Genomic DNA, 22763 nt, shown 5'->3' with positions numbered 1-22763 from the left:
AGGTGGTTTGTCTGGTTTAAGGTCAGAGGATGTGAGGATGTGAGTCTTCCTCTCTCCCACACACACACCAACAAAGAGGAAGACTATTCTAATATAGTGTCGCTTCAAAGATGCTAATGTCAGTTCTTCAGTGGACTTTTATGATCCCGCAACTCTTCATCGGCCGAGAGAAGCTCTTCTTTTTTTCTCCTCTCATGTGCAATAACTCATACGAAAAGTGGAACACAAATCACGAGTCACAGGAAGAGGCGGAGAGAACGGCGCATAAAAACATAAGCAGCTGTTACGCAGCGCCGCAGGTCCAACAGTTGGAGAGGACGGAGGAGAGACAGACAGAGGGAGGAATAGGGAAGGTGTCAAGAGAAGGAGGAGAGGGAAAACAAGAGCACGAAGGAAGGGAGGGAGGAGAGCAGGAGAAGACGGAGAGGAAATGAATGAAAGGCTATTACAGTAGATCAAATTCATATCAATAAAGCACTAATGTCAGGATGTTATATGGATCTGATAGTGATAATGACACACACACACACACACACATGCTGACTCTGTATCATATACTCAGGCCTGGACTTAACTGATCATGACTCTAATATACACACACAGGTTCACACAGCTATCCTTCTAAGGACACGCATTGACTTCCATTCATTTAGACCAACCTAAACAATGTCTTAACCAGTTAATAAAAACCCTAACCTTAACCTAACTGCATTTAAAATCTTAGCTCCAAACGTAACCAGCTCCACAGAGCTTAGGTTCTGTCTCTCATTAGGACCAGGTTTTGGTCTCTGTAAGGACCAGAAAACGCCCAGTAACAAATACAAGCACACATACAAATATGTAAATACATGAACATATGAGAACAGGTACACAGAGGTAAAAGGCAGCATGACACACACACACACACACACACACACACACACACACACACTCACTCTCACACACTCCCACACACAAAATCAATACTGGAGACAGAAACCATGTGTGGTGATTCAGTGCAGCCCAGTCCCACCCACGCTGTCCAACCCTGCTGCCCAGGAGATGTATGGCCTTGGACTTGGGATGTGTTTTTTTCTTGGATGAGGAGAATCGAAAACATACAAAGGGATTCAGCCGAAGAGACTTTTTATTAACTATTTATTAACTTGGTTTTACTGAAATTCCTCACAACAAAAATAGTCCTTCAAAGTGTGGAAAAACAAAACTGAGGTTAATAAACTGACCAGTGATATTCAAGAGAACAGGTGAAGGCAGCCAGTGTAAATCTTTTTAAATGAAAAGATGCATTTTGCATCATAAATATGTTAATACTGTAAACAATGTATCGTTCCATATCAAAACAAAAGCTTTTATTTTGAAATGATGTGAAATATCATCATAAATATGACTATTTCTATGATATTTGTTCCACTTCCTCAGACTGACCAAACGAGACACTCATTGGCCCTCGGGTCATTTGAGCTTGAGACCCCGGTTTTAAGGGATGGAAAATTGTTGAGTGTTTATGAAAGAAAATAAAGGCTAAATATTAAAAATAAAAAATCTAAATTAATGTAACTACAGTATATTTTAATTTCTGATGATCCGTTTGCTTTTCATGTCCGTGTCTTATATTAAAATAAAAGCACAGTAATATTTGGTTTTAGCAGCCTGAATTATGACAAAGATTATTGAGAGTGAAATTTAAAAAGACATTAATACAGTTCATACATTTGTTTTCCACTTCACACACACACACGTACACACACACATGCCACTTCTTATTCTTGATATGTCTCATGAGATTGTGTGTGTGTGTGTGTGTGTGTGTGTGTGCGCGTGCATGCTTGAGTGTGTGAGAGACGTAATTGAGTGTGTCTTACGAGCGAGATTGCTTAGCCCTCCTACATGTCTGAAGTCATCAAAGGGAGTGAATGTAACCTTGAGGCAACTCACTGGAGCTCAGCGCGCACACACACACACACACACACACACACACAGGTCTGCACAGCTATCCTCTTACAGACTCTGCATTGACTTCCATTAATTTGGACAGTTTTAACAAAGTGTTATCCCTAATCTCAACAAAGAAATGCGGTTCTACCTCTTTAGGACCAGGTTTTGGTCTCCATGTGGTCCTAACACAGTCAGTGTTTAAGTCAGCAAAGGTCCTGAGGAAGTAGAACACACACCTGTGTTCTTGTACTTAAGAAAACGTGCATCCACAGAAATACAGAATGACACAGACTATATTTACAGGCGTGGATTAAACACACACACACACACACACACACACACACACACACACACACACACACACACACGGGAAGTTAAAGTGCAATATGCAAATGCTGTGTTTTACTGGTGGCCATGAGCACGGCAGCAGAATGTCAATGAAGTGAAACAGGAGGTGTCGACCTGTGCGGCGACTGCGGGACACACTGAGCCAGAAGCATATGTTGGTACATTAGCTTCACATTGAATCTGCTGAACCTAAACATTCACCGCACTGTGATTTATTTAGTGGGAGGTGATTGTCTTTTGTGTACAGTTAATAAAACAGAATTACAATTACATCCAGGTGAGGCCTTTATGTACAAGAGTATGATATAACACTTTCCAACATGGTGAACTCAAGGTTTATTCTTCCATATCAGCTGTGTTTATTTAGAATTTTCCTGTATAATAGTGTTAACTGGTTGCCAGTAATTAGCAGTAATTAATTGACATATTTTATGACAAAAGTCAAGCTCCAAGATGAAGGATTACAATGAGATACTATATTTATGTACTGATTTTTTGTTTTTTTTATTTTAAACATTTCAATTGCAGACTTAGCAATCTGCTAATTGCACTTTATAAAACTGAGAATTGAATTTGAACTTTGAATTGTTGTCTGTGGTTTCCATCTGAATCATTATTTTCGTATTATTTTTTCAAAAAAGGTAAGAAAATAAAAAATCCATCACTTTTTCCCCAAACTCGAAATGGCGACGTCACTCAAATACATGTTTTGGGCACAAATATAATCAATTTACATCCACAAAGGAGCTAAGAAAGCAACATACTCACATTTAAGAAGCTGAAATCACACAAAGATAATTAATCAACTATCAAAATAGTTGGTAATAAACCATTTTAGTGAATTTTTAATCGATTAAATGCTGCAGCCCTGGTGAAGAGGAATGACAAATGGAGATAATGAGTTAACTGATCATTTCAGAGCTCATTAACATTGGCCTGAGTGAAAATGAAAGGCAGCTTAACTCTACAGGTTTGCACAACGTAACGCCATTTCAGCATCGCCCTTTGCATAATATAAACATGTGTAATGTAAACATTAGTCTGATAACGCAGCACATTTACGCCTTGACGCGATTGCAAACAAACGATAATGAACCAAATTTGCGCGTCATTCGGTTGAATAATTCAAAGACCGTTGAGCAGAACGCACAAAGAAAACGACACTTGTGTGGAGCAGGTTCACCGACAGTGCACTCACACCAGCCTGTGCGTGAACCAGCGACTGAGCTTATTTACATTAATTACCACAATCGCACAGAGAAAACAATTTAAACCTCTGGCGCTCGGCCAGGTTCATTCAGATTAATTCTGCCAGTGACAGCACAGAGTAATGGACGCGGCGGCGGCAGAGACAGGGCTCGAGAGCTAATGGACTCCAATCTTTGCGTGGAACGAGGACGGAGGCCACTGACACTGTGTGTGTGTGTGTGTGTGTCTTTGTCACCAAATGTAGTAACGAGTGTTATATGTGAGATCAATAACCTACATAATGGTACTTTGTTAAAAAGAGGCCATTTATCAGGTGGCTGTATCCTTCTCTCTCTCACACACACACACACACATGCTGGTTTTTCATTCTTGGTGTGGACACTCATAGACATAAAGCATTCCTTACCCTAACCTAAACTAAAACCTGATTCTAACCTTAACCCTGAAACCAAGTCTTAATCCTCAAAAGGCCCTTTAAAGGTGTGTGGAGCAGCCATATCTTCCATATCTTAGTGAGTACACTGAAACCAGTTCCTGAGAAATAAGGTTCTGCCTCATTCGGACCAGGTTTTAATCCATACGAGGACTACCGTTCCTGCAAGCTTGGTGTTTCTCGGTCCCAAAGACGTAAGAAATACGAGTATAAACACACACACACACACACATGATGGGCCATCTGGATATGTGCGGGGAACAGCTGATTCAATAGATGCTACAGATCTATTTTTATGCCTGTTGGCTGTAAGAATACAGACGCACCTTTGTGTACTATCTATATATAAATATCTATATATGCATTTATAGTGTGTGTGTCGTAGTGTCTGGTGCCACTCTCCACCCTCACCTGTCAGGTACATTTCCTCTCCTTCCAGGAACATCATGTGACAGCGGGCACACCTGGCACATTTGGGGTGGTAGCGCTTCCCGCCAGCCTGCAGCAGAGATAGAGGAGAGGAGAGAGGAGAGGAGAGGAGAGGAGAGGAGAGGAGAGGAGAGGAGAGGAGAGGAAAATAAATGACCAATAGAGAAGCAAGAGCAGGTGACAGAAATGAGGGAACCAGGACACAGTGGCGATAAAGGAACAATGAGGATTGAAGAATGAGGAGGCACAGTAAGAATAGGCCATGGAGGAGATGGAAGTGTTGCTTTGTTGGTTCTTTCCAAAGACGTGGCAAACACTTGAGTCTCTTAGAGAGGGGCAGCTGCGGCTTTTAATAGACACACGTACAAACCCACACATTTTTCACACGGAGAAAAAATAAAAAAAAACACAAACATGTTCACATTTTGCCTTGAACACAACGCAACTGTCACACACACACATTTTGGAATAAAGTAATTGGACGCGCGCTCTCACCTCCAGCACTCGGCCGCTGATGTACCTGCTGCAGCCCTCGCACCTGATCCCGAACTGAGTGTGGTAGTCGGACTCACAGTACGGGATTCCATCCCTGCAGGAAATGAGAGAGGAAACTGTTTAAACAGCACTTTTCATATAAAACACTGTCACGTATGTTGTCACGTATGTCAATTAAAGCAGAAGATCTTATCTGCTGTGTAACTTTGCTTTAAATAGCATTTATTTAAAAAACAAATATATAGTTTATCGTCTGTCTGAGCCACCTACTTGCTGATGTATTCTGCAGTGAGCGCACGGCCGCAAGTTCGGCATTTAAAGCAACTGACGTGCCACTGTCTCTCCAGAGCCAGCAGAGACTGACCCTGTTTGATCTCCTCACCGCAGCCTGCACAGTCTGGAGAGGAGAGACGAGGAAACACAAATACACAAATACACAAATGAAAAAAGCACACAAGAAACATGAGAGCAGCTTTCTTCATCATCATACTGTCCATCCTTGTCCTATTCTCTCTTCTCCTCCTCCTCCTCACATCCTCATCCCCCTCTTCTGTCTTCACAGTTACGGCCCTGACCAGATGGAACGACTAAAACCAGGCCACAGTACGACCTGGAGCAGCAGGCCACCCTCTGTGTGTGTGTGTGTGTGTGTGAGAGAGACCAAAACCTGGAGGAACTGGTGAAGTTGGGGGCGGAGATTTGAATCGTGGCTAAGTTAAGATTGGGGATTTGTTTAGGTTGAACAAATGAATGGATGTCAATTCATTGTCCTAAGAAGAAGAGCTATGAGGGTTATATAGGGTTAGAATTACAGTTAGGTCAAGGTAAGCTGTTTAAAAAATGCATTAAGTCAATGATGTGTCCTCACTAAGATATAAAATAAGCATTTTTTCAGCAGATAGATGTTAACAAATCTTTTTTTTTCTTTCATTTTAGACAGATATTTCTTGATAACTTGATATTTCTTTTTTCGTTTTGAAGAAATCCACCTAAAAATCTCATATACTGTATTTTAGGCATCATTTATTCATTCTCCACTGGTGTTTAAAAAAAAAAAAAGTCTTATATCAGAGAGTCAGTGTTGGGTGACTCAATGGAGTTCCTTCATTGTTTATTCAAACACTTTCCTACTACAGTAAATAGTGCATGAATATAGTCCTCGTAAAATGTATAAAATGGTAAAACCACAGTATGTAACATTAACTGTTGTAATATTGACTTTATTCTCCAAATGGAAGATTTAAAAAAGTATTTAGTTCTCTCTTATCTCACAAAAATAAATACTCGATGCACAACAACGACAAAAACACCCACGGAAACGAGCTCATGGGACGATCTAAGGTGTTAAAATGAAAATATCACACATAGCACGTGCCATTATGTGAGGAGATGGGGTTTATTGGCTAAGTCATTGCACCATGTTCTCCGGCATTCCTCTCCAAGTTGTTCCTGGAGGTAAAAAAAAACGAGTGGGTCGTCTGCTCAGTAGAATGTAGATAATTAACAATATCGTAAAAATAAATGGCAGCAGTGAGGCCGTTTCTCTGGAAACAAGAGTCGAGTTTTGTCTTTTTCTGCCCGTTGCCAGAATAATCTTCAGAAGGTTGGTGTCATTTTTTGGATGGGCCCTTAGGGATAATGTCCAAGGTTATTCTCTTGATATTTAAAAAAAAAAAAATATATATATATCCTGTTGTCTTTCCTCTTGTCTGGCACTCATTATCTGCTCTACATCATAATGGCAATATGTATGCTACGCTGTAGTTTGCTTTTAAATTTGAAGCACAAATAATCTACACAGCTCTAGTGAGTGCAGTTTAAATGTGTGTGTGTGTGTGTGTGTGTGTGTGTGTGTGTTTCCTTACAGCTTGGTCCATGGACCTTGACGGGCTTGTCGCTGCTCAGAGAGTGTGAGCACTGCTGACACACACACTTCTTCCCACAGAAGGTCACCCTGTCACCAATTGGGAAAGGACTCCTGTGAACACACACACACACACACACACACAGAACATTTCTCTGATCTTGTGTATGTAGATACAACAGCCCAGAAATTCAAAGTCTTCTCCTCATGCCGCTTAAAGGGCAAGTTAGACAATTTCACCTCTCACCCTCTCACCCTCTCACCCTCTCCTGGTGCAGGTATCTCTGCTGTGTCTTTATTATTTGTCTGTATTTATATAGTGATGGTTGAGAACGTGATGGTTTCTTTGTTTCTAGAAACCCCGCAGAGTTCTACAACCCTATAAATGAAAAGAATTGGTTCCACCTTTCAGACAGTTCCTCCAATCATCATGCATCAGCCTCGGGTCTGCGCCCACCCACTGCTCCATCGACTCCCGGAGACGCCGAGCTTCCCTTGGATAGATTTGTCGCATTTATCCAATCACGTCTCACTCCCCACAGAGTGGGAAAAAAACACTATTCTGCTCAGGAATCAGCCAGTCAGTCACGTTTGTAGTGCTTTTCTTGTCCTGTTGTTGTGGTCCAGCCAAAAACTCATTTCTTTTCTTTTTGACTCAGCATGAATAAGCTTCATTTGTAATCCGAGCGGACCGTTTTCTTATTAGCAGAGTGGGTCCTCACACGCGCTCACGGGGGAACTGGGTCCAAAAACTCAAAGCAAACTAAAAACCTAATGAGCCGTCTTTACAGTGAAAACACTGAGTGACCGTTAGCCCTTTTTATATATTGACTGTGCTGCCTCGCCAGTCACACTCAAAACGACCGCTTTCATAACTTTAAGTGAACTGAACTAAAGCCAATAGGAGATTTATGTAATGCACTGAATATGATGATTAAAGAGAGCAGCCAGTGGTCTTCTATATATTACGTGATTACCTGCAGATGCTGCAGACGAAGCAGTGAGGGTGGTACGTTCTCCCCAGGGCCGACACCACCTCTCCAGTGATGTACTGCCCACAGCTGTCACACTGGGTCCCGTAGAGCCGCTGGTAATCCTCGGTGCAGATGTACTCACCGGAGTGGTGGAAGAAACCCGAGTGCACCAAGTCACAGCCGCACACTGAACAGACGGAGAGGGCAAACATGGAGTTGGTTCACTTCCATCCTTCTTTATCCAGTCCATCACGGGACCACATAAAGACAAACAACCCTATGGTCAATTTAGAGGGTCCAATTTGCCAAATCTGCATGTTTTTGGACACACACACAGGGAGAACATGCAAATGCCATGCAGAAAGGCAAGAATGCTTGAGTCACTTTTTCTTTTTTTAAATATAAATAATCAGAGAGGGACTGAACGATTAATGGTTCTCAAATTTAAATAGCAATTTCAACGTATATGACCGATAATCCATCATTTTTAAGTTAACATCACTAAATCTGAGGTGCATCCTTGTCAAATTGCCGTGAGAATCATACACAACTTACACAACACACCTCGAGGCTTTACAAAATGCATTTTATTGTCTTCTTGTGTGTTACTGAGTCAAAGTTATGATTAATACTAGAGATGACAAAAGCATCTTGGCTAATTCTGTGCACTGCCACTGTTAAATCGAATACGATGAATTAGAGGGGAAACTTAAATACACCTACTCACTATGTGGCAGTGCACAAGCACAAGCACAAGCACAGATTAAAAATCCGGGCAGTTTAGGATTAAGATGTGTAAAATAAATTGCTATAACCATATATAAAAATACCACAGTAATGACTAATATGTGTGCCATTTTTAAAAAAAAAACATCATTAATCCACTAATCTAGAGGTTGAGACGAGTTGATGTTAAACATGGTTTGTGTGTATGTGTGTGTGCAGTTATTGTTGGCGTGGGATTGTTGAGAGTGCAGCCTGTTGTCCTGCGCGACCTCTGAAGGGTTAATACTATAATCTGGTTTGGGGGGGGGGATTAGAACAGTAACCTTCTAATCTGTTAGTTTGGCCATTATGTCATGGTTAATTCTGCACATGTAAATATTGTTACCTACACAATATGCACACTGACTAACTGTAAATTGTTATTTTTCCATGGAAACTCATAAACGCACACTGTGTTTACTCCACTGTTTACACACAGCGTGACGTACGGCTTGTGCTTAGCAAAATTCGTAGAATCTTTCAAGCAAACGATTGCTCTGCCCCGGCTGTGCCGTGGGTGAGGAAGCCTCTGCTGAGCTGTTTGCTCAGGCACATTAAAATGGCCTGTGCAGGGATTTGCGTCAGTGAACTAGAAGCTTCCTCCTATGTCATAAAATGACATAAAAGCATGAACACGAATGGAAATCCTCGTAATAATATAATACCATCACTTTATGCCTTTAACACCAAACGTATCGCAGACGACACATTCGCGCAAGCACACTTTACGTTACCGTAATTACGCGATCGGAAAAATTCAAATTGTTTCTGAAGGATGAGAAGTTGCACGTCAAACTAAGCTGTGGTTATTACGGTAATTTCACTCGCGCTTTTGCAGGGAGCCAGGGAAAAAAGTAGTTTCCAAATTTCCAATTTAACACACGCAATCTGGTGTTCATGTTCAACGACAGTGTTTTTTTTTCGTCATTTTAAATCGTAAATACACTATTTTAACATCCAGTAAATTGTACATACAGTAGCTGCCAGATATTGGAAGTTATTTTGGAAAAATAGGCAAAAGCAGAGACAGACATTTTGAGGCTTAAGTGTGAAAGGGTTAAGTCCCAAATATGAATCGAATCACTGATGCTGTCAGAGACGAGATTTACCCACAGGTACAGTATAATCTGCAGGATACAGAGAGACGCCGTGATACAAGCTGCTCTATACGTGCTACAAGTTGGACGTCTGAAAGTCGGCCAGCGGATCAAGATATCTGACAGTGAATGAACTGAACGTCTGGCCTCTAATTAAGCTAATGGCTCTAAACCCAGAGGAGTGAATGGATCTGATCTGATCCAAGCCTCTGTGTTAAATGTCTCACACACACACACACACAAAGAGAAAGAGAGAACGAGAGCAAGCCAGACAGTAGAGCTGCCTAATTTAATCTACTGAAAGCCTAAAGACATTAAGGTAACATTGTAGTAAAGTGGATTCCTTTACAGACTTTTCTTTTTACAAACATTTTATTCTGTGTAGCATGTAGCTATTCACGTGTTATTTCTGAATATTGTATGAAATATTGTGGAAAGCCGTGGAACGTGCACTGTTTAACAGAAGGACAGTTTAAAGTACGTACAAGGCAGAGGCCAAATAAACACACACATGCCCATTTCTTGTCCCTCTCATCCTTTCACACCCTGCTGATAGAATTCACACATTCATCGCTGTCTGTAAATGGTGATAAACTATTAAGCTGTGGAGGAAATCAGGAAAGCGCAGGAGCTGTTCAGACCTGGCGTCTCCCGAGGGACTTAAGCGATATTTGGATTTCAGATCAAAGGCCAAATTTAAAATAACTGTGCTAAAATAACCATAATCCATATTAGTTTCCAATGAGGCAAATTTAATCCTATGTTATTAATAATATAGACCATTAGTTGTATTTTTCTCTGTCTTTCATTGGTCTAGTTCTAGAAGAAATGACCTGACCGGTAAGTCAATGAGTGCCACGGGTTATTAACACATGTACGACCATAAAAAGGCTGTATGAACATGATACGACCTCTTGAACAGTTTAACCTAAACGATTTCATTAAACTGAAGACTTCATGTCACAGATTTACAGTGTAATCACGTTAGAAGCAGCAGAAAATGTCACTGCGGAGAATCGCGGAATATAAACGAGGGCGTGACCCGTTCGGCTGCCATCTTTGTCACATGACATTTCAGTCTTCACCTAAGAGTTGGGGAAAAAAAACCTTGCCGTTTTCAAAGAATTGTCAGTCACTGTGTGACCTCGTGACCTCCCCCTGACCTTCCCTGGTCCCATCTGTCTTCCAAAACCCTGAAGGTTTTCTACATTTCGTCTCTGCGCTGTGCGCTGAGTCAGCAGAACGTGGACAGTTGCCGTGCAGGAGTTAAGACAGAGTCACAGAGCTTCACAGTGATTTAGCCGTGCTACATTCATTGACTAAATCTGGAGTCCGAACGATTGCTTTTGCTGCTATGAAAACAAAATGAGGGACTCAGTGTTTGATTGTGTGTATTTAAAGCCATCTTTTTTTGCATTTTGGATTCTTCTTTGTGAATACTTCTCCCCTCTCGTGCACATCAGAGGGCAAGTTCAGCTGCAGTTCGTCTGAGGATGTGAAGTCTTTAAATGCTTTTCCTCTGTTAACATTGATTTGTGGCCTATTAGACAGAAGTGCCTCAGTTCTGCACACACATACGCATAAACGCACACATTTGGCAGCGACGCAGCAGATAATGATTCTTTTGTTCACTGCCAGCGGCTGAAGCAGAGGAAAGAAACTGTGACTTAAATGGAAAAAATACCAAAACAAATATGCACAAAAAACACAAAACTCCTGGAGGATACACAGACACGGGCAGAAGCAGCAGCATAAGCAGCAGCAGAAGCAGCAGCAGCAGCAGCAGCACACTGACCCACTGTGCAAATGCTCATGCAAAGGCGGCGTACGCACAAAAGAAAAGTGCTGCACAGCTGAGCTGATACGGCGCTTGGTGCCGCACAGTGTGTCCTTGAAGTCTGTTCAGAAGCAAATGCCAGACCATCCGTGACTGCTGTGTGACTGGACGTGAGCTCATACTGATAAAAGAGCAGTTTTTCTCAGATTCTCTCCTGACATTTTCTCTTCCACACAAACACATTTCAGATGCTGTCGGGGGTTTACTATCCACGTTGACAGGTCCAATATCCATCATTGGAAACACATATTACCAAAGTAAATATGGTGTACATTCATTCAAGGTATTTATCACTATATTTTTAGCCTATGTAGTGTTTATTATCTGTATTTTTAGCCCAGTTTGGGTCAACACTGTCGCACTTTTAATATAGTTTTTATGTAATTTTTTTTAATATATATATAAATATTATATATAAAATATTATATATTTATATTTTATATATAAAATATTATACATTTTATATATAAAAATATTATATATTTCATATATATAATATTATATATTTACATTTTATATATAAAATATTATAGATTTTATATATAAAACACTATAGATTTTATATATAATATTTTATATATAAAATATTGTATATTTATATTTTATATATAAAATATTATAGATTTTATATATAAAATATTATAGATTTATATTTTATATATAAAATATTATACATTTTATATATAAAAATATTATATATTTTATATATAAAATATTATATATTTTATATATATAATATTATATATTTATATTTTATATATAAAATATTATATATTTTATATATAAAATATTATAGATTTTATATATAAAATATTATAGATTTTATATATAATATTTTATATATAAAATATTGTATATTTATATTTTATATATAAAATATTATAGATTTTATATAATATAGTACGTTCCCTCCCAAATGCCGTGTGAATCTGTGGAAACCGCCCTGAGGGGATAAACAAAGTGATCTGTATCTGTATCTTGTTGTGAATCACCTTCAAAGAGATGAAGATCCAAAAAAAGTGCCAAAGAATTGAGTTTGAATGCTGTGACAGACTCGCGGCCTTGTCTTGTACAATATCTCAGTTCACACTGTGGATCAGACTATTTGTTTGTTCTCGTCGTGCATGAAGTGCTTCTTAATAAAAAAAGACACTCTAAGGTCATAGATGATGTACGCCACTCATTTTACTGAGGGGAGGAGAGAAGAAGGAAGGATTATGTTAGACATGAGGCAGAGAGGAGACACAGAGAGAAGAGACCAAAGGCAACATGGACGTCTGGGGACAGATTAGAGGAAGCTGAATACAGAGAAAGCATCATGTGTGAGGAGAAAGGGAAGCAGACAGCAAAGTGAAGGTTCGAGGATGAGGAGGGAGAGAAGGAGAGACAGGAGGACCCAGGGGAGGTATCAATGAGGCTATCGACCTGTCTGTCCAGCACACGTCTGCCGTCCTGTCACTGTCTTCCCTCATTTATACGCATCATCAAAGTGGGATGGATTTCCACGCTGGAGCTTCTTTGCATTAGCATGAGTGTGATCGGGATTGACGGATAGATCAAACATGGAGGAGGCGGGGCAAGAGGAACCAGTCTGTATTCTAACTGAGGGATTACACGTTGACTGGATTTTGGCTACAATATTAACACCGAGTTTTAAATAGTCAAGCTTTTGATTTTATGAGCTGTGACTACACAGTTGCATACCCAGCAGGATGTGAAGATAATAATCCAAAAACTGGCATCATTCAGCGTAGAATGAGGCCAAATTTATGGGCATGTTTCATAATTCATTAGAGATTTTATGAGAGCAAAAAGATACTATTTACAGAGCCGCATTTTTCTGTTGTCTTCAGCCTTGTTGGAATTTTGAATCCCGTCATTGCTTTGCTATGACGGGAAATAAGTTTGTCAAGACAGTTTCCCCCAAAACCACAACTGCAAACGATTACTTATTATGTCTCCTTGTTTGTACAAGGTTAATATTTGATTGCACATTATCGCTTGCTTTTATGATTTTCATTATGAAACACACTCATTAAACAATTAAAATGGTGGAAGAAAAGGTAAGTGAACCTCTAGACCTGTCAAATTATATTATATATATATATATGTATATATATATACATATATATGGACTCTTTTTGTCAAAAAGAGTTCAATTTCAGTCTATCTAATCTAATTGTTTATCACACAGACACACATGATATCTTTGAAGCTACAAACAAACACAAAAAGGGAAAGAAGAGTGAGAAAGAAAAAGGACTGAACAAAGTCAAACACAAGGGGACGCTTGTGTTTGACTTGTCCACTTCATCAGCTGATGTCGACTCAACCCCACGGTCCATTAGCAAAAAGGGAATTAGTGATTCCACTGAACAGTCAACAAGTAAACCAACATTACATGTTGTTTTCTGCAGCTGGGGTTATTTTTAAGACCTGGATGTGTATGTACATGTACACACATGTAATTACACTTTACTACAAGGACACTCATGGATAATAAAAATGATGTTTGGGCGGTGGAACTGCCTCTGCTTTTACTTTTGGCCAGATTATAATTTCAGGCGCGAAATAAACACAAGCACTCTTTCACACACTTCCAAGAAATCCAAGAAGATTCATCTTAAAGAGAGTGACCAGCTGATCACTGGGCGAACAAAGGGCATCAAAATAACCTAGAGTAGAATATTTGAGTTTCTAATTCACTAAACCACAAGACAAACCCAGCAGACATGAGGGGAGACATGCACTAAGTGGAATATCTGTTTAAACTTAATAAAGAAAGTCAAAATTCAAACCTCAAAAACTTGTTCAAATTAAAAATACATTGCAGTATTTTTGATTCTAAGTCGTGGCTCAGTTTCCTTTCCAGAGAAAACTGCATCAAGCTATGATTGATCCGGTCGTTGCTGTTTCCTCCTTGTCTCACAACTGGTCATTATTAAATATTTAATTATGCAAATGTCACCCTGTGCATTAGTCCAAGACTGAAAAAATAAATGAATATAAAACACTGAGTGTGCTACTGGAATGATGTGCAGCATATTTGTGTGTAAGAGTGTGGAGTTTTTTGGGTTTTTTTTTTTACCTTGGCAGGTGAAACAGTGAACATGGAAGTGTGTGTTCTTGACACGCACAACCTCCCCACGACAGACCTCCCCACAGCGCTCGCACACGATGGGCGAATTTGCACGGCTGGAGAGAGGAGAGCTGCTGTTGTTGTTTCCTCCATAAAGACCAGACTGGTACTGAACTGTTGAGAGGGAAGATTATTTAAAAACATGTCAGTTCTTGTCATTTTCAAGCCTTTTCCTTCACGTATGCTCTTTTTTTTTTTTGATTTATGGTATAATAAAGAATGTGAAATATTAGCTCAGATTTGTCTAACATAAAGTAAAGTTATATACACTAGGTAACTATGCATCATTTTTCACAAATTGGATGTTTTCTTATATTATATAAATATTGAATAATGAATCACATTCACACTCAGCGGAAATGAAGACGAGCAATTGACTTTGCTGGAAAGTCTGTCACGCTGTCAAGATTAGAGATTAGATTAGAGAGAGGCTGACTGTGCTTCATGTTTCAAGACAAATGCTGATGTCGTGTTTAACACGTCTACATTTTGTTCAAATTTGAATTTGCTTTTAGGAGCATAGGTCAATAAAGCTTTTGAAACCTAAAAGATAAACATGAAGCAGAATAATATGGATGATAGAAAGACAGACACTGACGGGACAGGGAAGGGCACAGTGAGGTCGTTTGGGGATTAAACCTCGTCCGTCCTCACTTGTGAAACTGGTCAAATCCCTCTTAGTGAAACAAGTGCTTCTTCACACACACATACAATTGTTTTCATGTCTTTTTGAGGACACGTCATGGACAGAATGCGTTCCCTTGCCCTTTACCTTGATCTTAACCATCACAACTACCCGAACCCTAATCTAATCCCAATCCTGACCCTGAATAAAACCCATACAGTTGTGGGGCCCAGGAAAAATGTCCCCACAAGGTCAAAATGTCCTTAGAAAGATGGGTTTGTACATTTTCTGGACCTCACAAAGATATAAATGCATGTACACACACACACACAGTTTTGCACAGCTATTCTTCTGAGGACACTCATAACTAGTTAATGCCTAACCCTCACCTTAACTTCAAATCTTAGCCTTAATCTTATCCCCTTGCTCAGTAATGAGGTTCTGCCTCATTAGAACCAGGATTTGGTCTCAATGACAACTACTGGTCCTGATAAGGCCAGAAAATGTCCTAAACAGGCAACCAAAAGCTTATCTCATAACCAGCTACAACCTAACTTACCTTCACCAATTACACTAATCTTGAACCTAAGTCAAAACCTTACCCTTAAACTAAGTAAACTTCACTTTCCAAACTGTCCTCACTGTGCAGGTGTAATCTCAGTTGTCCTCACAAAACTACATTTACAAGTACACACACACACACACACACAGAGCAGAACTGATGTGACTGATTTGCTGCAACAGTTAAATACAAATGACAAGAATTCTATGACGCTGAAATCTGCAGCCTTCCCATAATATTTGAACATGTTGGCAGGTTAAGCTGATGACAGCAGGGGAGAGACAGAGGGTTGTGGATCTTTAAATGTCAGGAGTTTAAAAAAAGAAAGAAGCTAAAAACTAGGACAGAAATGTTTTCTAATAAATGATATTATCCCTCTCTCCCTCTGTGTGTGTGTGTGTGTGTACATATATGTATATGTATATATATATATATATATATATATATATATATATATATATATATATATATATATATATATATATATATATATATATAAATACAGTGGTTAGGTTAAGATTATGATTAGACATTAACTGGTCATGGTTAAGGTCGGGATAATGCTTGTTAGGCTGTGTCCTAGTGTGTGCATGTGTGTGTGTGTGTGTGTGTGTGTGTGTGGTGTCTGTCTGTGTGTGTGCCATGCCAAAGAAGGGCATCGGCTGCTGTAGCCAGATGACAACACAAAGTCTGGAACCACACACAGAAAATTCCAAGCCACCTGTGTGTGTGTGTGTGTGTGTGTGTGTGTGTGTGTGTGTGTGAAAGAGAGAGATTGCGGTATTGTTGTGTCTCTGTTATTAATAGTCAGTTATTAATAGTTAGCAGACATGTTCTTTTTATCATCAACATTCAAAAGAATATAATTGGGGGGCCACACGGTTGGTGTCGTGGTTAGCAAGAAGACCCAGTTGGAACGAGGGCCTTTCTGCATGGAGTTTGCATGTTCTCCCCGTGTGTATGTGGGTTTCCTCCGGGTTCTCCGGCTTCCTCCAACACTCCAAAAACATGCAATATGGGGATTAGGTACATTGGACACTCCGAATTGACCATAGGTGTGAGTGTGAGAGTGGATGGGTGTCCAGGGTGCACCCCGCCTGTCGCTCTATGTCAGCTGAGATTGGCACGGCACTCCCCGTGACCCTCGTGTGGAGGATAAAGAGATGGAAAATGGATGGATGGATAAAATAATAGTGAGTCAAACTATTCAAGCCACACTTTAATTTTGTGCTGCAGAGGGGTCATAATCAGAGAAACCTCTTCAGTTATTCAAACGAAAAACACACAAATTAGAACATATGTAACCCATGAGATTTACATTGTGACCCTTTAAAGGGTCCTGACCTCCAGGTTGGGAACCACTAATCTACGACATCAAAACACACAGTATTAAAGAATCCTTTTGACTCCATGTCAGTTAACCTGCCTTGTATTTCTTGGCTCTATTTTGACTTTTTATAATGTGCAATATTTTCCTCGCATATGATGAGGTATTGGCAATACAGTATGTGTATTGGCAATAATCAATGATATAATAATTTCTTAAAAAAAAACATCCTCATAGGGAGAGCGCTTCAGAGAACACCATGAAATATTATATCACATATCACAGCATCACATATTTATTCTGACCTTTGACCTCGTGGAAAACTGCCTGAATAGAAACCAATAAACTCTCCCTTGGTGTCAACCAATAATCCAGTCAGGCAAATGTTGATAATCCCACTCTTTTTCTCACAGAGATTTTCTTTGGGGTTACAGTCACTCAGCATGGGGGTTGACACTGACATCATTGAGATTATGTGGGGGTGAAACCAAGATACAAATATTATTAGGAAGTATCAAATCAAAGGTAAAGGTTTCACGTTAATAAAAATCTGTTTAGATATTTTAATAAAACCTCGGCCGCACTAACAAAAAACAGAAGATTTCCTCTGTTTACTTCCAAATATCTCAGCTATCACAACCTTTTCTGCAATAGGGGAATTCTAGAGAGATTTTCTGTGAACAGAAATGTTTGATCAGTAACACAGAAGAAAACAAGTACCACGGAAATCTTTATCAGTCCATACACACCACTCTCTGTCATTAGAGCAACACAATCTGTCAATCATGATCTGATATAAATAGTGATGGATGCTGTCAGCGAGGTTAGAAACACAACACTGAGCTTTGTTTCTAACCTTCACTGACAGCGAGTCGACTAATGACATGAAGAAATACAGTGTCAATAAATGAGTAAGAGATCAATAACTTCTGTTTATGTCTGCTGCAGGTTAAACTCTCCCAGGACACTGCGTTATTGATTACGCAGACGTACACACTCATACACACACAGTTCGCACATGTGTACACACCACAACAACACAAGATGTGAACATTTCCTGTCACAAACTGAAACAAAATAAAATGCTATAATTTGATTATGTAGTTTTCTTAACGTAAACCAGTAGGGCTGCGACAATTATCAACCAATTATTACATAAATCGTCAGCTATTGCGATAATCGATTGATTAGATTGAGTGTGTGTTTTTTTCCATAATTTAAAAGGTTTTCTGATTTTTCAGCTTTTGAAATGTGAATATTTTGTGGTTTCTTTGCCTCATATAACAAAGAAATCATTAAAACTGAATCATTTTGGTTTGTGAACAAAACAAAACATTTCAGATCATAATTTCCATAAATTTTCCGGTCCAGACAAGTACTCGATTAATTGAGGAAATAATCGACAGATTAATCAATTATGAAAGTAATCATTAGTTGCATTAGTTACATAATGTAATGCTACAAAAACATGTTACTAAGGATATTTTTAGAATACATTCCAGTCCAGTGTGAAACATTTAGGGGGGTTTATTATCAGAAATACAATATAATACAACATTGTGTAAATGTGTCGCTTTAAAATAGATATGTTTTTGTTTTTTGTAGCCGTAGAATAGTTTTTTTTACAATGAAGAACATCCTGTCTGGTCCCTGATGTGCGTGAGAACGAGACTGGAGGAGTAATCATGTAGTCTTACCATTAGATGTCACTATTTCAAACACACTGGACCTTTAAAAGGACAATTATAAATCATGAAGTATTGGAATGAGGGGAAATATGGAGGCTAAAATGAATCACTAGGACTGTATGCTAATGGTTATCACGTGAAATATTATGATCTACTATGATCAATTTACTTTGTAAAATAATAATAATCATATGGTGCATTGTTCCATCCTTATGACCCGCACATACACATTCTTATACAGCCCCTGACCCTTAACCTAAGCCTATACCTAATAACACCTTAAAAAGGCCCATTAAAGTTGTGAGGAGCAGCCAAAATGTCCTCACAAAGACACATAAACACACACATGGAGTTCACATTACACACTCACCATTTGTCTGTCCACTCATGATGTGAAGACTCTTGGTCACTTTCTTTCTGGTTCCAGTCTCTGGACTCAAACTCTCCCTGTGTCTCTGTGTCAGTCGGGTTTCCTCTCCTTGGTCCTGCCGACAAGCGGATTACACACTGCAGAACGGGGCGGCAGACTGCTGTACCTCTCTCCACCCTGCGTAAAAGCGGCCGCTTGAAGGGAATTAGAATCGAAACTGTCGCTACAGCATCCTCCTCATCCTCCTCATCCTCCGCTCCCACCACCACCAACCCTCCCCGATCCTCTGTGTCGGTGCAGAGGAGTCCATTCCTGCACGAGCACTCAGTGCGCTCCTGTGGAAGCCCGCATGCCTGCGCGCTCCTGGGTGAGCACTGAAAGGCGGTGGACGGTGACTTTCGGAGTGGAAGCTGTCAGGAGCGCGTTTGAGCGGCTGCAGGACGCGCATCGACCGCGGCACGAGAGCGCCGATTAGCGTCGGGACTCCAGAGTGCCTAAATCAGAGAGAGAGAAGAAGAAGAAGAAGAAGAAGAAGAAGAAGACGTTTGTATCCGTATAATAAAAGTATTTTACATGTTCAATCACTCACATTGTTCCCAATATGTCCATGCTCTAAATATTCTATCATTCCTTATGAAAACAAGCACTTTTACTTTGAAAGTCTGTGAAATAATATCATGAATATCTTAACTGCAATATCATAATGAAATATTGTGTTGCACTTTTAAGGTCATGTTGCCCAATTGCTTTTTTTCTAAATCGGCCCCCTCTTGACCAGACTAGAATCTCATTGGCCCCCAGGTCATTAGAGTTTGACACATATTTCTAATAGGCCAATTTTCTATATTTAATGTTTAATCTTCAGTCTGCTGCTGTAACACTACAAAGGAGATTCATCACAAATTTTACCCATAAAATGATAATGGCCAAATAGTGTTGATGGTGCGACAACAATCCTATATATCACATTTTTCACTATGCACACAAATGTAAATAAACATCAGATATCGGTATATCGGTACATGCTTATCTATTTATATCTATATCTATCTTGTTGTTGTTTAAACAAGGGAATCTTCCCCTGATGGGATGAGACAAGTAAACCTATAAAAAAGAGTCATGTTATCTTAGTTCTTTTAATGTCAGTATTCTAATTGTTGCAACATCATCAAAGCTCATTTGTGATTTATGACCTAATTGGTCTAATTTTTTTATCTGCTGTTTTTAAAATGTAATCTCTCTAATGATGAATATTATTTGGACACTGCATTTGGAGTATTTGCACAATTCACAGAGGCAATATCCATCCAAAAATGAAATGTGGATAATACTGTATATGGAGCTATTTCAAAGTTATAATAATTATAATACTTTCAACAGACCCCTGGAGGCATCAATACTAAGTCTGTGATTTTGATATTATTATACTGTGACAATGCAGATTCCTTGAACAATCAGTAATTAAAATTTAAATTTAAGGTTGAGCACGTTCTGCCTTAGTGGCTGTATCAGCTGCATGTACAACACAATTCCAAAAGGGGGCAGCACTTGCCCAGAATATACAAAGTTATAAATCCTTAGATTGTGTTGAGGTGTAATGTCATGATGTCAGTAGTTTGTTTGACGTTGCAGTTTCCACTTAACTAATACTGTATGTTTGCTTTGTCGTGTGAAGGAGGACGCGGCCCTTTTTGTTTACAGCGCTGCCACATGTTTATACAGTTACTTTCAGTTTGCCCCAACTCATTTCCCTGTCATGGAAAACAATATGCAGGACATTTCCTGACTGACATTTCCTGCTGCCTATACTGCCGATGTTTCTGCACCACAAAGGAAACTCGTAACGTTTGAGTTGACTCCGAAATTAAATAAACGCTTCACTGGAGGACAGGGAGAATAAACAGATTTAGAATCATTTCCTGTGAATTGCACTCCAAGTCTTGATCTCAGTCTCTTCAGAATGCAAAGCCTTCAGTCAGAAGGCGACTGCGGACAGAAAAACAACACGTGAGAGAATCACGTGGAGTATCCTGCTCAGTTTTTGTCTTCTGGGACATTAAGGTGTAATTATTGGCCCTGTGTCAAGCCTGGCTATATTTGAAAGCACTGGTGGACACAATGGAGAGTTCCTTAAACAAAGCATTAACTGGCAAATACAATGTGTTTTAATGCTTTTCTTTTTTTCTGAGCGTTTAGGAGGTTTTGAATCATCACAAACTGACGGTGAGATCATTGATTTGTGTCATTTAGAATGACTGGCTTCAAGAAAAAGAAGGAGAATAGAGAGGACACGTGTTGTGTGTGAAAGATGACGCGATTCTTGTGTTGCTCACTTCAAAAACAGCAAATTAGGAAGATGACAATGACTAAAGATAGTATTCGTAAGAAACATGCCGAGGGGAAAACGATTTAAGGTGTTTTAAAAAGAAACTTCTTCAAACTAAAAAGAAACTACTTCAAGTCAATAGCACACATTACATTAGCCTGCACGACTGTAATAGACGTGTAAATGAGTAACTTAATCAAAACAATCAGACGTCCAGGGACACGTTGTGTGTGTGTGTTTGTAGGTGTGTCCATCAGGAAATGAAGAAGGTGAAGGGGAGGTCATTAGAGTAAGACTCCCACAGTGACTGAAGGTACTTTATGTCAGGGTCTCCTGACCTGATATCAGATGTATTGTTGATTATTCCGAAATTTTGAGGTCAACAGTCACATTGCACAGCCCAACGCCTTTAGATTTATCGCGGCGAGAGATCATAGTGATCGAGATAAATCAAAACATATTCACATTCTTTCTTAAAAACAAATGATAAACTCCACCCTGTGTCTACACTGATCTTCAGATAGACAATGACAGGACTTTTATAGAAGTGTTTTATTTTAAGATCCCCAACAATGCATCATGGTACTGTCAACTCGGGGCTTTTCCTTAGCGCGTGAATCCGACACACTCGTCTTTCAGCCAAGACACACTCTCCTGTGTAATTTTCTCATTTTCTTCTGCGATGACAACGTGAAGAGCCTTCGAGGCACGGGAACGGAATTTGAAAAAGTCTAAACGCCTTGTTGAAGCATATACGTCATAGCTGTATAGTCGTAGATGAGACACATAAACCTCAACCTCCCCTTTGGAGACGGGCCATTTCCCTCACTCACATCACTCCGGCCCTTGTGTGGAGCCAGCGTTTCACAGCTTTGGTCCTTATCCAAAGTCGATGGGGCAGCTGTGTTTGGACAAGGAATTCTCTGAGCTTTTCGAGTGCAGTAAAATAGCAGAACAGTGCAGTCAGTTCTCTCTCTCTATCTCTCTCCCACTATAACACACTGTACTACTGTACACCACACTTAAATCAGCTCAACTGATCACAAAGTATTTTTAGAATACTTTATATCATACTCTCAATAAAAAACTGCATTGTTCTAATTTAATATTAGACTTTTGGTCCGACAAGAATCATGAACTATATACTTCCTTATATTACAAGATGAAATTTCAACTAAAATACATGACAAAATAGTGCAAATTAAAGTTAATTAAAAGCAATCCATAAAAAAATTGATAAACAGCAGTCATCAAAATGAGATATTTCAAGATGTGTGAATGAACATATGCCAACAAAGCTATTGTAAAATATAATTATATAAAAAATGACTTTATGCTAA

At 39.4% G+C, this 22763-nt stretch overlaps 1 protein-coding gene across 1 annotated transcript in view; it reads right to left on the bottom strand.

Moving 5' to 3' along the window:
• Positions 1-22763, bottom strand: part of LOC122779784 (actin-binding LIM protein 3-like) — a 64065-nt gene that overhangs the window by 16891 nt on the left and 24411 nt on the right. Inside the window, exons 3-9 of the mRNA XM_044042391.1 lie at positions 19098-19591; positions 14475-14639; positions 7691-7874; positions 6715-6827; positions 5120-5246; positions 4850-4943; positions 4337-4424 (exon numbers count right to left, since the gene is read on the bottom strand). Coding sequence (XP_043898326.1) covers positions 4337-4424; positions 4850-4943; positions 5120-5246; positions 6715-6827; positions 7691-7874; positions 14475-14639; positions 19098-19116 — 790 coding nt within the window. The 5' untranslated portion in view covers positions 19117-19591. The remainder of the gene's footprint in view (positions 1-4336; positions 4425-4849; positions 4944-5119; positions 5247-6714; positions 6828-7690; positions 7875-14474; positions 14640-19097; positions 19592-22763) is intronic.

The sequence above is a fragment of the Solea senegalensis genome, linkage group LG13, assembly GCF_019176455.1.
Source record: "Solea senegalensis isolate Sse05_10M linkage group LG13, IFAPA_SoseM_1, whole genome shotgun sequence".
NCBI classification, from domain to species: Eukaryota; Metazoa; Chordata; class Actinopteri; order Pleuronectiformes; family Soleidae; genus Solea; species Solea senegalensis.
The sequence above is the reverse complement of the archived record's forward strand: the minus strand, read 5'-3'. Positions and strand labels throughout refer to the sequence as shown.